This window comes from Trachypithecus francoisi, unplaced genomic scaffold (assembly GCF_009764315.1).
Source record: "Trachypithecus francoisi isolate TF-2019V2 unplaced genomic scaffold, Tfra_2.0 Lachesis_group17, whole genome shotgun sequence".
Classification (NCBI taxonomy): Eukaryota; Metazoa; Chordata; class Mammalia; order Primates; family Cercopithecidae; genus Trachypithecus; species Trachypithecus francoisi.
Genome location: NW_022681462.1, coordinates 86,894,593 through 86,911,371, shown reverse-complemented (window position 1 = coordinate 86,911,371; position 16,779 = coordinate 86,894,593). Strand labels below are relative to the sequence as shown.

At 43.8% G+C, this 16,779-nt stretch overlaps 1 protein-coding gene across 4 annotated transcripts in view; it reads right to left on the bottom strand.

The window, feature by feature from the left end:
- UBXN2A (UBX domain protein 2A) overlaps positions 1 to 16,779 on the bottom strand; it is an 83,027-nt gene that overhangs the window by 33,521 nt on the left and 32,727 nt on the right. For all 4 annotated transcript variants that reach the window (XM_033176401.1, XM_033176403.1, XM_033176400.1 and 1 more), the window contains exons 2-3: positions 13,781 to 13,835; positions 364 to 502 (exon numbers count right to left, since the gene is read on the bottom strand). In XM_033176401.1, the coding sequence (XP_033032292.1) occupies positions 364 to 502; positions 13,781 to 13,821 (180 nt within the window). In that variant the 5' untranslated portion in view covers positions 13,822 to 13,835. The remainder of the gene's footprint in view (positions 1 to 363; positions 503 to 13,780; positions 13,836 to 16,779) is intronic.

Below are 16,779 nucleotides of genomic sequence, written 5' to 3'. Positions count from 1 at the left end.
CTATAATCCCAGCACTCTGGGAAACCAAGGCGGGAGAACTACTTGAGCCCAGGAATTTGAGACCAGCCTGGGCAACAAAGCAAGACCCAATCTCTACAAAAGAATAAAACAATTAGCTGGGCATGGTGGTGTGTGCCTGAGCTCCAGGCTACCCAAGAAGGCCGAGGCAGGAGGACTGCTTGCACCCAGGAGCTTGAGGCTGCCGTGGGCCAAGATCGGATTGAGCCACTGCACTCCAGTCTTGGTGACAGAGAAAGACCTTGTCTCAGACAAACAAAACAATTTTGACCTTAGGGACCCTCTAATAGATCTATATATTGAGAAACACTGGAAGAAAAACAAAAGTAACAGACATTTATTTACCTGTTTTTTCTGTTCAGTGGGAGACACACATTTGGAACCAACCTTCTGAGCTTCCTCAAAAAGGCTATCAACAAAATATTCACAATTTGATTGTTGATTATTACTAAGAGGTTGATTATCAGATCCTGTTTCACAAACCCTAAATAAGATAAAGAAAAACAGGCACTATTAACTATTAGGTCTCTAAAAATTTACTTATTTTGTTCTAGTTAAGGATATTGAACTTAGATGCTATGAGCATGTCTGTAGTTCAGGCCCTCTTCTAAGTTAATATAACCTTGGGGAAGTCATTAACCCCTTTTTAGTTCAGAGCAGGGTTTTCTCAACTTCAGCTCTATTAACATTTAGAAATGAATAAGGCTTTGCTGTTTGAGGTGTCCTGTGCCTTGGAGATTGGGATCCCCAACCCCTAGGCCCATGGCCTGTCAGGAACCAGGTCGCACAGCAGGTGGTGAGTGACAGGTGAGCAAACAAAGCTTCATCTGTACTTACTGTCACTCCCATCGCTCACATTACCACCTTAGCTCTGCCTCCTGTCAGATCAGTGGTGGCATTAGATTCCCATAGGAGCATGAACCTGTGAACTGAGTATCCTAGGGATCTAGGTTGCATGCTCCTTATGAGACTCTAATGCCTCATGATCTGTTGCTGTTTCCCATTGCCCCCAGATGGGACCATCTAGTTGCAGGAAAACAAGCTTAGGGCTCCCACTAATTCTACATTATGGTGAGCTGTATAATTATTTCATTATACATTACAATGTAATAATAATAGAAATAAAGTGCAAATAAATATAATGTGCTTGAATCATCCCAAAATCATCTCCCCTTTTCCCCCCACAGGTCCGTGGAAAAACTGTCTTCCACAAAACCAGTCGCTGGTGCCAAAAAAGTTGGGGATCACTGTTGCAGATGTTTAACAGTATCCTTGGCATTTACCCATGAGATACAACAAGTAGGATCCTCATCCCTGGCCCATCCCCAATCCCCAGTGTTATAATAACCAAAAACATCTCTTCACATTGCCAAATGTGTCTAGGTGCAAAATCTCTCCAGGTTAAAAACCACTGGTCTGGAGTAAAAAATGTGTGGTGTTTTCTTTGCTTTTTGAGGTTTTTTGTTTGTTTGTTTGTTTTTTTTTTGTTGAGACGGAGTCTCGCTCTGTCGCCCAGGCTGGAGTGCAGTGGCCAGATCTCAGCTCACTGTAAGCTCCGCCTCCCGGGTTTTACGCCATTCTCCTGCCTCAGCCTCCCGAGTAGCTGGGACTACAGGCGCCCGCCACCTCGCCCGGCTAGTTTTTTTTTGTATTTTTAGTAGAGACGGGGTTTCACCGTGTTAGCCAGGATGGTCTCGATCTCCTGACCTCGTGATCCGCCCATCTCGGCCTCCCAAAGTGCTGGGATTACAGGCTTGAGCCACCGCGCCCGGCCACTTTTTGAGGTTTTATTGAGACAAGGTCCCTCTCTGTCGCGCAGGCTGGAGTGTAGTGGCGCGATTTCAGCTCACTACAGTTGCAACCTCCAGGGCTCAACCAGTCTTCCCACTTCAGACCCCCAAGTAGCTGGGACTACAGGCTTGCACCACCATGTCCAGCTAATTTTTTGTAGAGATGGGATTTCACCATGTTGCCCAGGCTGGTCTCAAACTCCTGGGCTTCAGTGATATGCCTGTCTTGGCCACCCAAAGTACTGGGATTACAGGTGTGAGCCATTGCTCCTGGCCAAAATGTGTTATTTTTAAAGGGTTCAAAATGGCTTTAAAAGGGATTACTACACATTTTTTGGTAACAGAAAACACTCTTGAACTAAAGGGGATAATGCATCAGCAACAATTGCATTTTTGCTCCTTTGCACACTTCAGAATATTTCCCACTGAAGACTTTATTTATAGTGATTTATTTGTTTATTTTTGAGACAGAGTCTCATTCTGTCACCCAGGATGGAGTGCATGATCACAGCTCACTGCTGCCTCAACTCCCTGGGCTCAAGTGATTCTCCCCCAAGTAGCTGGTTCTATAGGTGCACATTGCCACAGCTGGCTGAGTTTTAAGAATGTTTTGGAGAGGCCAGGCACAGTGGCTCCTGCCTGTAATCCCAGCACTTTGGGAGGCTGACGCGGGTGGATCACGGGGTCAAGAGATCAAGATCATCCTGGAAAACATGATGAAACCCCGTCTCTACTAAAAATACAAAAATTAGCTAGGCGTGGTGGCGCATACCTGTAGTCCCAGCTACTCAGGAGGCTGAGGCAGAAGAATCGCTTGAACCTGGGAGGCGGAGGCTGCAGTGAGCCGAAATCATGCCATGGCACTCCAGCCTGGCAACAGTGAGACTCCGTCTCAAAAAAAAAAAAAAAACATTATCTAAGATTCTGTTTGCTAGAAAAGATGGTTTCTGGTTGTTCCCTTTTGAAATCACACAGGAAATTTTATAAAAGTACAGAAATATGATTTCTCAAATTCTATAAATAATAACAATCATACTTTTATACCTCTTATACTGTGCCAGGAAATATAAGTTAGAAACTGTTAACTTACCACCATACTACTCTGTCTCCCAAGTCTGTGATCCTAACCATGACATCTTATAAAGAACTATTCTAAGTACCTTACGTGTGCCAACTCATTCAAATCCTCACAATGACCCTAAAAGGTAGGTATTATTTTTATTCCCATTTAATAGATGAAGAAAAAGCTTAAGTAATTAGCCAGAGACCACAAAGCTATTAGGAGGCAGTGCTAGGAACTGAACTCAAGCTACCAGTGCCTCTGCTCTTAATCACTATGCTAGACTGTTGTGGAAAACAGCCATCACTGAGCCTTGGCGTGGTGGTGCACATCTGTAGTCATTTGAGGAGCATCACTTGAGGCCAGGAGTTTGAGGCTGTAGTGTGCTCTGACTGAGCCCACTAGAATGCAGTGACTAACCACTGCATTTTAGCCTGGGCAACATAGTGAGACCTTGTCTCTTAAAAAGAAAAAAAAAGGCCATCACTATATTGTTACTAAAATGCTGATACTCAGGGCAGTGCTTTAACTTAGGTATACATTTTTTTCCTTCCCTAGGTAGTCCTCTTGTATATACTCTTAAAACATTCCATATTATCACAAAGTATTATGTCTTTTCCAAAGCAATGACATGATACCTCTTACACAGAAATAGTTACATCCGGGCCGGGCGCGGTGGCTCAAGCCTGTAATCCCAGCACTTTGGGAGGCCGAGACGGGCGGATCACGAGGTCAGGAGATCGAGACCATCCTGGCTAACACGGTGAAACCCCGTCTCTACTAAAAATACAAAAAACTAGCCGGGCGAGGTGGCGGCGCCTGTAATCCCAGCTACTCGGGAGGCTGAGGCAGGAGAATGCGTAAACCCGGGAGGCGGAGCTTACAGTGAGCTGAGATCTGGCCACTGCACTCCAGCCTGGGTGACAGAGCGAGACTCCGTCTCAAAAAAAAAAAAAAAAAAAAAGAAATAGTTACACCCTAAGATGGTTTCTTATAACACTAGTGATTTCCCCCTCCCTTTAATCAGCATAGTCACACAGCAGTATAGCATACTGTCTAAAATCTGGGCATTGCTGTTTGTATTTAAGTGCCTTCATTTAGTCATATTGACAATGGGTAAGAAACTTAACTTCTATGTGATTTGGTTTGCTTGCAAAATACAGATACTACCACTTATTTCACATGGTTGTTGTGAAGATTAAATGAAAACATATATAAAAGCCTTTACATGGTATATAGTAAGTACCAGTATACACACTGGCACACAGTACACTCTCAACTATTAGTAATATCATTATAACCATTTTATGCTTTCTGGTATTTAACTGTTTCTTCTGTTCAGATGGTAGTTGGTGCTCCGTCAGTAATTACTAAATACAAAGCCAATAAAGCTGAGCATCCAGAGTGGCTGAAATTTTATTCCTTCATGTTATTTATTTAATGTGTAAATTCTATTAAACTTCATCATGTGAATACAAATTACTCAAATATTTATTGAGTATCTACTACATGCTAGGTGACAGGGAGATATGAAGATGAGTAAGAAAGAGTCTATGTTTATAAGAGGTTCAGAGTACAGCAGAGTGGAGTGGAGTGGAAATGTATAGTAAGAGTAGAGTGGAGATGTATAGTAGGAAATAGTTACAATAGAAAATACAGCCAGGCACAATGGCTCATGCCTGTAATCCCAGCATTTTGGGAGGTCAAAGTGGGAGAACTGCTTGAGCCCAGGAATTGGAGACCAGCCTGGGCAACATGGTGAAACCCCATCTCTATAAAAAAAGAAAATAATTAGCTGGGTGTGGTGGTACAGCCTGTAGCCCCAGCGACTTGGGAGGCTGAGCCCAGGAGGCCAAGGTTGCAGTGAACTGAGATCATGTCAATGTACTCCAGACCTGGGCAACAGAGTAAGACACTGTCTCTAAAGAAAAACAAAAACATAAAAAAAAAAAAAAAAAAAGAGAGAAAATAATTGGTGGCCGGGTGTGGTGGCTCACGCCTGTAATCCCAGCACTTTGGGAGGCCAACGTGGCCGGATCATAAGGTCAAGAGATCAAGACCATCTGGCCAAAATAGTGAAACTCCATCTCTACTAAAAATATAAAAATTGGCCGGGCATGGTGGCGGGCGCCTGTAGTTCCAGCTGCTTGGGAGGCTGAGGCAGGAGAAATGCTTGAACCTGGGAGGCAGAGGTTGTAGTGAGCCAAGATCGCGCCACTGCACTCCAGCCTGGCAACAGAGCGAGAGTCTGTCTTTAAAAAAAAAAAGAAAGAAAGGCCGGGCGCGGTGGCTCAAGCCTGTAATCCCAGCACTTTGGGAGGCCGAGACGGGCGGATCACGAGGTCAGGAGATCGAGACCATCCTGGCTAACACGGTGAAACCCCGTCTCTACTAAAAATACAAAAACTAGCCGGGCGAGGTGGCGGGCGCCTGTAGTCCCAGCTACTCCGGAGGCTGAGGCAGGAGAATGGCGGAAACCCGGGAGGCGGAGCTTGCAGTGAGCTGAAATCTGGCCACTGCACTCCAGTCCGGGCGACAGAGCGAGACTCCGCCTCAAAAAAAAAAAAAAAAAAAAAAAAAAAAAAAAAAAAGAAAGAAAATAACTACAATAAGAGATATAAGATACAGTTCAGAAAACTGGGCGCTCGGGCTCCATTGAACAGGTGGTAATGGGTTTGTTTCACTTTTGTTGAGTGTACAGGCACAGGAAGAAAGAGCAGCAAAGGCATTAAAAACTGCTTTATGCCACTAAAATGGATAACTTAGATGAAATGAACCAATTTCTTATAAGGCACACTCTATCAAAACACACACAAGAAGGAACAGATAATATGAACAGGCTTATGGATACTAAGGGAATTAAATCAATAATCTGTAACCTTCTAAAACAGAAGCACCGGGCCTGGATGATGTCACTGATGAATTCTACCAAAAATTTAAGAAAGAAATGATATCAATTCTCTATAACCTCTTCCAAAAAATAGAAGCACAGGGAACACTTTTAACTCATGCTACAAGGATAACACTATGCTAATACTAAAACCAAAGACATTACAAGAAAGGAAAGCTACAGAAAATTTATCATGAACATATATGCAAAAATACTCAACAAAATATTACCAAACAGAATACAACAATGTATAAAAAAAAAAGTAAACACCACAACCGTGCAGGATTTATCCTAGGTATGTGAGGCTGCAGTGGTTTAACACTGAAAATCAATTCATGTAATCTATCACATCACCGGTCTAAAGAAGAAAAATAATATAATCATATCAACATATGCAGAAAAAGCATTAGACAATATCTAACAACCATTCATAATAAAAACCCCCACAAACTAGGAATAGAAAGGGAACTTCCTCAACTTGGTAAAGAATGTCTGCAAGGCCGAGGCGGGTGGATCATGAGGTCAGGAGATCGAGACCATCCTGGCTAACACGGTGAAACCCCGTCTCTACTAAAAATGCAGAAAATTAGCCGGGCGTGGCGGCGGGCGCCTGTAGTCCCAGCTACTCGGGAGGCTGAGGCAGGAGAATGGCGTGAACCCAGGAGGTGGAGCTTGCAGTGAGCCGAGATCGTGCCACAGCACTCCAGCCTGGGCAACTAAGCGAGACTCCGTCTCAAAAAAAAAAAAAAAAAAAAAAAAAAGGAATGTCTGCAAAAGCCTACATCTAACATCATATTTAATCACGAGAAACTAGACACTTTCCCACTAAGATCAGGAACAAGACAAGGATGTTGCGTCTCACCATTCCTCATCAGTGTTGTACTGGAAGTCCTAGCTAATCCAGTAAGATAAAGAAAGGAAATAAAATGTATACAGATTGGAAAGAAGGCTGGGTGCAGTGGCTCACGCCTATAATCCCAGCACTTTAGGAGGCCGAGGTGGGAGGATCCCTTGAGCCCAGGAGTTTGAGACCAGCTTGGGCAACATAGGGATACCCCATCTCTATAAAAAAAATAAGAAAAATTAGCCAGGTATGGTGGCACATGCCTATAGTTCCAGTCTCTCCAATAGCTAATTTTTGTATTTTGTAGAGATGAGGGTTTACCATGTGCCCCAGGCTAGTCTTGAACTCCTGGGGTCAAGAAATCTGCCTGCCTTGGCCTCCCAAAGTGCTAGGATTACAGGTGTGAGCCACTGTGCTCAGCCAGTAAACACATCTTAAAATGTCAGGAGTTCCCATAATACTAAAAGTACAGAAGCTTCAAGTGAGGGACTTTCCAAAAAATTTTTTTATTTTATCATGGTAAGAACACTTAAAATGAGACCTAACCTCTTAACATATTTTTAAGTGAACAATAAAGTGTGGTTAACTATAGGTACTATGTTGCCCAGCATATCTCCAGGATCTATTTATCTTGCTTAACTGAAACTTTATGCCCATTGATTAGCAACTCCTCATTTTCACTTTCCCCTAGCCCCTGGCAACCACCATTATATCCTCAAGGTTCATCTATGTTGTTGCATACTGCAGAATTTCCTTCTTTCTCAAGACTGAATAGCTGGGCGTGGTGGCTCACGCCTGTAATCCCAGTACTTTGGGAGGTCGAGGTGGGCGGATCACTTGAGGTCAGGAGTTTGAGACCAGTCTGACCAACATGGTGAAACCCTGTGTCTACTAAAAATAGAAAATTAGCAGGCGTGGTTGCACACAATTGTAATGCCAGCTACTTGGGAGGCTGAGGCAGGAGAATCACTTGAACTTGGGAGGCAGAGGTTGCGGTAAGCTGAAATTGTGCCACTGCACTCCAGGCCCAGGCAAGAAGAGCGAAACTCTATCTCAAAAAAAAAAAAAAAAAAAAGGACTGGATAATATTCCATTTGGGGTATGTATTATATATTCTTTACCCATTCATCTCTTTTCGAGATTTTTTTTTTGAGACAGGATCTGGCTCTGTCACCCAGAATGGAGAAGTGCAGTGACATGATCATGGCTCACTGCAGCCTCGAACTCCTAGGCTCAAACGATCCTCCTGTCTCAGCCTCCTCAATAGCTGGGTCTACAGGTATTTGTCACCAAGCTGGCTAGTTTTTTAATTTTTCTTTTGTAGAGATGAGGTCTCACTATGTGAACCAGGCTAGTTTCAAAGTCCTTCCCTCAAGGGATCCTCCTGCCTTCGCTTCCCAAAGTGTTGGCATTACAGATGTGAGCCACTGCACCCAGCCTCTTCAAGATTCTGATTCCAACTTCTTTGGATAATATCCAGAGCTGGGATTCCTGGATTTATTCAGCAATCCATTCTGTGGCAATTCTATTTTTAATTTTTTGAGGAATCTCCGTATTGTTTTTCATAGTAGATGCACCATTTTGCATCCCCATCAACAGTGGACAAGGAAGGATTCTCTTTTCTCCACATCCTCACCAGGACTAGCTCTTTTGTTTTTTGATAATAGCCACCCTGATAGGTGTAAGGTGATTACTCTTATTTTGATTTGCATTTCCCTGATGATTACCAGTGACATTGAACATACACCTGTTGATCATTTGTATGTCCTCTTTGGAGAAATGTCTATTCAGACGTTTTCTTCCATTTTTCTTTCCTTTTTTTTTTTCTGAGATGCTGTCTCGCTTTTTCACCCAGGCCGGAGTGCAGTGGCGCAATCTTGCTTCTGCCTCCCAAGTAGTTGGGATTACAGGTGTGCACCACCACGCCCAGCTTATTTTTGTATTTTTAGTAGAGATGGGGTTTCACCATGTTGGTCAGGCTGGTCTCGAACTTCTGACCTCGTGATCTGCCCGCCTCAGCCTCCCAAAGTGCGGGGATTACAGATGTGAGCCACTGAACCTGGCATTTTCTTCCATTTTTCAGTTGGGTCATTGATATGGTTTGGCTGTGTCCCCACCCAAATCTCATCTTGAATTCCCATGTGTTGTGGGAGGTAACTGAATCATGGGAGCAAGTCTTTCCCATCCTGTTCTCATGATAATGAATAAGTCTCACAAGATGTGATGGTTTTAAAAAGAGGAGTTCCCCTGCACAAACTCTCTTTGCCTGCTGCCATCCATCTTAAGACGTAACTTGCTCTTCCTTGCCTTCTGCCATGATTGTGAGGCTTCCTCAGCCATGTGGAACTGTAAGTCCAAATAAACCTCTTCCTTGCTGGGAAGGCACACTGAGTCAGGAGGATTGCTTGAGGCCAGTAGTCCAAAACCAGCCTGGGCAACATAGTAAGACTCCTGTCTCGAAAAATAAAAATACAGTCGGACACAGTGGCTCACACCTGTAATCCCAGCACTTTGGGAGGCCAAGGCGGGTGGATCACCTGAGGTTGGGAGTTCGAGAGGGCAATAAGAGCGAAACTCCGTCTCAACAAAAAAAAAAAAAGAAAAAAAAGAAAGAAAAAAGGAAAAAAAAAAACCTCTTTCTTTTGTAAATTGCCCAGTATTGGGTATGTCTTTATCAGCAGCATGAAAAATGGACTAATACAGTTATTATTATTTTTTGGTACTGAGTAGTTTTTTGCTACTGAGTTGTAGGAGTATCTGATACATATTTTGGTAACTAATCCCTTATCAAATATATTGTTTCCAAATATTTTTTCCCATTCCATAGGCTGCCTTTTCATTCTGCTGACTGTTTCCTTTGCTTCAGGTAAGGGACTTTGAAACAACTATCTGGGCTGCAGGACAGCCTCTTCTGTTCGCTTTCTTACTCTCTTTTTTTTTTTTTTTTTTTTGAGACGGAGTCTCGCTCTGCCGCCCAGGCTGGAGTGCAGTGGCCGGATCTCAGCTCACTGCAAGCTCCGCCTCCCAGGTTACGCATTCTCCTGCCTCAGCCTCCCGAGTAGCTGGGACTACAGGCGCCCGCCACCTCGCCCGGCTAATTTTTTGTATTTTAGTAGAGACGGGGTTTCACCATGTTAGCCAGGATGGTCTCGATCTCCTGACCTCGTGATCCGCCCGTCTCGGCCTCCCAAAGTGCTGGGATTACAGACTTGAGCCACCGTGCCCGGCCGCGCTTTCTTACTCTCTACTGTGCTCTGCATAAATAAGATTATGAATTAGCTGTTGTTCATATAGGTGAAAGATTTGCATCTGTGGATGCTTAGATAGCACATATGGTAAACATAGAACTTCACCATTTATAATCTTTGAACAACTGATACACTTAGAAAAGCACTTTTTGACCAGGTGTGGTGGCTCATGTCTGTAACCCCAGCACTTGGGAGGCCAAGGCGGGCAGATCACCTGAGGTCAGGAGTCCAAGACCAGCCTGGACAGCATGGTGAAACCCTATCTCTACTAAAAGTACAAAAATTAGCCAGGCATGGTGGTGGGCGCTTCTAATCCCAACTACTCGGGAGACTCTAGGCAGGAGAATTGCTTGAACCTGGGAGGCAGAGGTTGCAGTGAGCCGAGATCATGCCACTGCTCTCCAGTCTGGGTGACAGAGCAAGACTCCGTCTCAAAAAAGAAAAAAAAAAAAAAAGAAAGAGGCCAGGTGCAGTGATTCATGCCTGTAATCCCAGCACTATGGGAGTCCGAGGTGGGCAGATCACGAGGTCAAGAGATCAAGACCATCCTGGCCAACATGGTAAAACCCCGTCTCTACTAAAAATACAAAAGTTAGCACCTACAGTCCCAGCTACTTGGGAGGCTGAGGCAGGAGAATCGCTTGAACCTGGGAGGTAGAGGTTGCAGTGAGCCGAGATCACGCCATTGCACTCCAGCCAGGTGACAGAGCAAGACTTCATCTCAAAAAAAAAAAAAAAAAATGCAGTTTTCTTTTTATTTTTCCCTGGGCCATTATTTTTAACAAAACATTTTTACAAATCCATTTTTGTTACAAAGAAAATTATAAACTATCACCTATATTTTTGTGTAGGTACTTTACTAAATATTTTACTTAAAATTCAAAGTACAGGCCAGGCATAGTGGCTTGTGCCTGTAATCCTAGCACTTTGGGAGGCGGAGGTGGGCAGATCACCTGAGGTCAGGAGTTCGAGATCAGCCTGGACAACATGGTGAAACCCCATCTCTACTAAGAATGCAAAAATTAGCCAGGTGTGGTGGTGCACAACTGTAGTCCCAGCTACTTGGGAGGCTGAGGCAGGAGAATTGCTTGCACTTGGGAGGCGGAGGTTGCAGTGAACTAAGATTGTGCCACTGCACCACAGCTTAGGTGACGAGCAAAACTCCACCTCAAAAAAAAACAAAAACAAAAAAATTTCGAAGTACATACTGATACATGCTCTACAACATAGGTGAACCTTGAAAACATTATGCTAAGTGAAAGCAGTCAGTCACAAAAGACCACATATTGTATAACTGCATTTATATGAAATGTCCAGAACAGGTAAATCTGTAGAAATAGAAAGCAGATGGACCAGGCGCAGTGGCTCACACTTGCAATCCCAGAACTCTGGGAGGCCGAGGTGGGCAGAACACCTGAGGTCAGGAGTTTGAGACCAGACTGGCCAATATGGTAAAACCCCATCTCCATTAAAAATACAAAAAAAATTAGCTGGGCATGGTGGTGCGTGCCTGTAATCCCAGCTACTCAGGAGGCTGAGGCAGGGGAACTACTTGAACCTGGGAGGTGGAGGTCGCAGTGAGCCGAAATCATGCCATTGCACTCCAGCCTGAGCAACAAAGCGAGATTCTGTCTCAAAAAAAGAAAGCAGTTCCATTGTTGTCAGGGGCAAGACATAGGACAATGGGTGGGATTGCTAACGGATATGGGGTTTCTCTTTGGGGTAATACAAATGCGCTAAAATTGACTATGGTAATGACTGCACAAATCTGTGAGCATACTAAAAACTATTGAACTATATATTTTAAGTGAATGAATTATATGGTATGTGAATTATATTTCAATAAAGTCATTTTAAAACAGGCCTGTTCTAAGTTAATTTTACCATTTCAAATCAGTCATTCAATTTATCACTGTGCAGAAATGAGTTAATATAGCAGATCTGATTGCTATCTTTTGAAAGACTTGCTTACAAGGTTGGTCCTGGGCTGGCATCTGCAAACTTGGATTTGTTTTTGTTTTTCTTTTTAAGACGGAGTCTCACTCTGTCGCCCAGGTTGGAGTGCAGTGGCGCGATCTCGGCCCACTACAAGCTCTACCTCCCGGGTTCACGCCATTCTCCCGCCTCAGCCTCTCGAGTAGCTGGGACTACAGGCACCTGCCACCACGCCTCGCTAAATTTTTTTGTATTTTTACTAGAGACGGGGTTTCACTGTGTTAGCCAGGATGGTCTCGATCTCCTGACGTCATGATCCACCCACCTTGGCCTCCCAAAGTGCTGGGATTACAGGCATGAGCCACCGTACCTGGCCACATCTGCAAACGTGAATTTCTAGAAGGTTCCCATCATCCTAAATTTGTAAGGATGGCTCAATGTACAGTTTGTATAAACAATGTGATTTATATTGAACTCCTGCTTTCCTTATGAGAGTCTGAAATTTTAGGATGTGACTAGCTCCCACTATAAACTCTAGGCTCATCTCCAATGAGCTTTCCCAGTAGACAATACTTCACATGTATTTGTCACAACTTGTTACTGGGGGAATTAAGTACATCCTGGGTGACTCCACTGGGTGAGGACCCCTGGAAGCTTGTGCCTGGTTTTCCCCATGCACTTTTTCCCTTTGCTGATTTTGCTTTGTAACCCTTCACTGTAATAAATTATAATCAGGAGTATAACTACACGCTAAATCTTACAAATTCTTCTAGTAAATCATCAAAACTAGGGGTGGTCTTGGAGACCTCTGACACAACTTCACAATTATTTATTTATTGAGACGGAGGAGTCTTGCTCCGTCACCCAGGCTGGAGTGCAGTGGTGCGATCTTGGCTCACTGCAACCTCTACGCCTAAGGTTCAAGCAATTCTCCTTCCTCAGCCTCCCGAGTAGCTTGGATTACTGGCACCCACCACCACGCCTAGCTAATTTTTGTATTTTTAGTAGAGATGGGATTTTGCCATGTCGTCCAGGCTGGTCTTGAACTCCTGACCTCAGATGATCCACCTGTCTTGGCCTCCCAAAGTGCTGGGATTATAGGCATGAGCCACTGTGCCCAGCCAACAACCTCACAATTATATAATTAGCATCAAATATTTATGTAAGCCTATAAATACCTGAGTGAAAAAATAAATAATAGGCCAAGCACGGTGGCTCATGCTTATAATCCCAGCATTTTGAGAGGCTGTGGCAGGAGGATCGCTTGAAGCCAGGAGTTCTGAGCAATATAGTGAGACCACACTGCTACAAGAAATTTAAAAATTAACTGGGTGCAGTGGTGTAAGCCTGTGGTCCCAGCTACTCAGGAAGTCAAGGTGAGATGACCACTTGACCCCAGGAATTCAAGGCTTCAATAAGCTATGATTGCACCACTGCACTCTAGCCTGGGCAACAGACAACTTGTCTGTAAAAAGAAAATAAAAGAAAAAAAAGAAAACAGAAAAAAAGATACACACAAAACCTTTTAGATAGGTAGGTATTTATATCCTCATTTTATAGATGAGATATTGAGGCTCAAAGAATTTACCTAAGCTGCCTAAAGGCCAGAGAGATAATACAAGGCAGAGATGGGATTCAAGCCTAGGTTTATCTGACTCCAAAGCCATATTTCCACCATGACACTAAAATAGTATATCTATCACAAGAGGCTAATGAGGTAAACAGTTATTTAATTTATCAAATAACAGAAGTAATGTATGAACACAGATAATTTAACTTTTTAAAATTAATAACAAAAAATATTCAGTAACTTCAATAAAATTTGTTTAATGCAGCTATGGTAAAAAAAAAAATTACTTCAACACAGTAGATGACAATGAAGTGGTCATACATAATTAAAACTTACTCTACTATCTCTGCCAGTGAAATGTAACAAAAACACAGAACGATATTAACAGAGGCATTAACAAAGCAATTCAGTTTGAATTAACTTACCATTCTTGTTTTACATTTTTGAGGTTATCTACGTCTTTCATTCTCTTTTGCCTTACTGTAAAAGTAAAAAGAAAGTAAGTAAAAAAAAAAGTAAGTAAGAAGCTTAATATGTAAGTTACCATGTAGTCCTAAAATATTACTTAAAAGGGTCTAAAGAAAAAGTGAGCAAACTCAAAGCTGTCATTTCCATCTACAAAATAAAGCAATGATAGAAAATACATTTTCAAGTCTGATAATCTGACAAAAGAAAGACTTCTTAAAACTTATGATGAAAAAAAGTATAATATACCATTTGACTTAGCCAATGAACTGGGCGTATGGCTCACATCTGTAATTCCAGCACTTTGAGAGGCCAAGGTAGGAGTATTGCTTAAGCCAAGGAGTTCAAGACTAGCCTGGGTAAAATAGTGAGACTGTCTCTACAAAAAATGGCTGGGTGCAGTGGCTCACACCTGTAATCCCAGCACTTTGGGAGGTTGGGTTGGGTGGGTCACTTTTTTTTTTTTTTTTGAGATGGAGTTTCACTCTTGTTGCCCAGGCTGGACTGCAATGGCACAATCTCGGCTCACCACAACCTCCGCCTCCCGGGTTCCAGAGATTCTCCTGCCTCAGCCTCCCGAGTAGCTGGGATTACAGGTATGCACCACCATGCCTGGCTAATTTTGTATTTTTAGTAGAGTCGGGGTTTCTCCATGTTGGTCAGGCTGGTCTCGAACTCCTGATCTCAGGTGATCCGCCTGCCTCGGCCTCTCAAAGTGCTAGGATTACAGGTGTGAGCCACCATGCCTGGCCGTGGGTGGATCACTTGAGGCCAGGAGTTTGAGACCAGCCTGGCCAACGTGGTGAAACCCTGTCTCTTCAAAAAAATACAAAAATTAGCCGAGTGTGGTGGTATGCACCTGTAGTCCCAGTTATTCAGGAGGCTGAGGCAGGAGAATCACTTGAACCTGGGAGGCAGAGGTTGCAGTGTGCTGAAATCACACCACTGCACTCCAGCCTGGGCAACAGAACAAGACTCCATCTCAGAAAAAAAAAAATTAGCCAGGCATTATGGTGCACCTTTGTGGTTCCAGCTGGTCAGGAGGTTGAGGTGCTGAGGTGAGAGGATCACTTGAGCCCAGGAGTTCAAAGCTGCAGTGGGCCATCATCATGCCACTGTGCTCCAGCCTGGACAACAGCCCTATGCATCTGCAGGCTCAACCAATCATGGATCAAAAATATTCAGGTAAAAAAAAATAAGAAAAACAATACAGCAAAAAATAATACAAATTTTAAAATTACATAACCATTATTTACATACTATTAGGTATTATAAGTAATTTAAAGGTGATTTACAGTATACAGGAGGATGTGCATACGTTATCTGCAAATAATATGCTATTTTATGCAAGGGACTTGAGCTTCAGCAGATTTGGGTATCTATGGGGGTCCTGGAACCAATCTGGGACACCAAGTGACAGCTGTAGTCCAAACTACTGGTTTGCTGAGAAGGCCTGGAAGCAAAGACATACCAGAAGCAATGAGCACCCCAAGTGCCTTTATCTTGGTTTCTAAATATTCTACTGTGTAAGGAGACTGTTTTTCCTAAATGGCTCCTTCGAGAAAAGGATAACTTCAGGGCAGGGGCAGAGAAACATGAACATGGAACACTTTTGCTCCAGTAAAGGTACTCAAAGAATGGTAAGGACAGGGCCAGGAGTGGTGGCTCATGTCTGTAATCCCAGCAGTTTGGGAGGCCAAGGTGGGCGGATCACCTGAGGTCAGGAGTTTGAGACCAGTCTGGCCAACACGATGAAAACCCATCTCCACTAAAAATATAAAAATTAGCCGGGCATAGTGGCAGGCACAAGTAATCCCAGCTACTTGGGAGGCTGAGGCAGGAGAATCACTTCAACCCTGGAGGCGGAGCTTGCAGTGAGCCGAGACTTTGCCACTGCACTCCAGCTCTGGTAACAGAGTGAGTGAGACTCTGTCTCAAAAAATAAACAAATAATAAGTAAAAAGAAAAAATGAAAAGAAAAAGTGACCCCAAAACCACTCTGAAGGGGCTCCCATTGGGTGAATCTGGTAAACTGAACATCTAAAAAAATAACAATACTAGTGGATTATGCTCCATTGAATAAAACAAAAATATGTGAGTCTATACTACTAGATTTTTTTTTTTTTTTTTTTTTTGAGACGGAGTCTCGCTCTGTCGCCCAGGCTGGAGCGCAGTGGCCAGATCTCAGCTCACTGCAAGCTCCGCCTCCCGGGTTTATGCCATTCTCCTGCCTCAGCCTCCCAAGTAGCTGGGACTACAGGCGCCCGCCACCTCGCCCGGCTAGTTTTTTGTATTTTTTAGTAGAGACGGGGTTTCACCGTGTTAGCCAGGATGGTCTCGATCTCCTGACTTCATGATCCGTTTGTCTCGGCCTCCCAAAGTGCTGGGATTACAGGCTTGAGCCACTGCACCCGGCCAATTTTTTTTTTAATAAAAAAGATGAGGCCAGGTATGGTGGCTCATGCCTGTACTCCCAGTACTTTGGGAGGCCGAGGCAGTTGGATCACTTCAGGCCAGGAGTTCGAGACCAGCCTGTCCAACATGGCAAAACCCTATCTCTACTAAAAATACAAAAATCAGCTTGGCAGCCAGGCGCAGTGGCTCGTGCCTGTAATCCCAGCACTTTGGGAGGCCAAGGCAGGCAGATCACGAGGTCAGGAGATAGAGACCATCCTGGTTAACACAGTGAAACCCTGTCTCTACTAGAAAATATAAAAAATTAGCCGGGCATGGTGGCGGGTGCCTGTAGTCCCAGCTACTCGGGAGGCTGAGGCAGGAGAACGGTGTGAACCTGGGAGGCGGAACTTGCAGTCAGCAGAGATCACGCCACTGCACTCCAGCCTGGGTGACACAGTGAAAATCAGCTTGGCATGGTGACACATATCTGTAATCCCCACTACTCGGGAGGCTGAGGCACGAGAATTACTTGAACCCAGGAGGCAGAGGTTGAAGTAAGCCG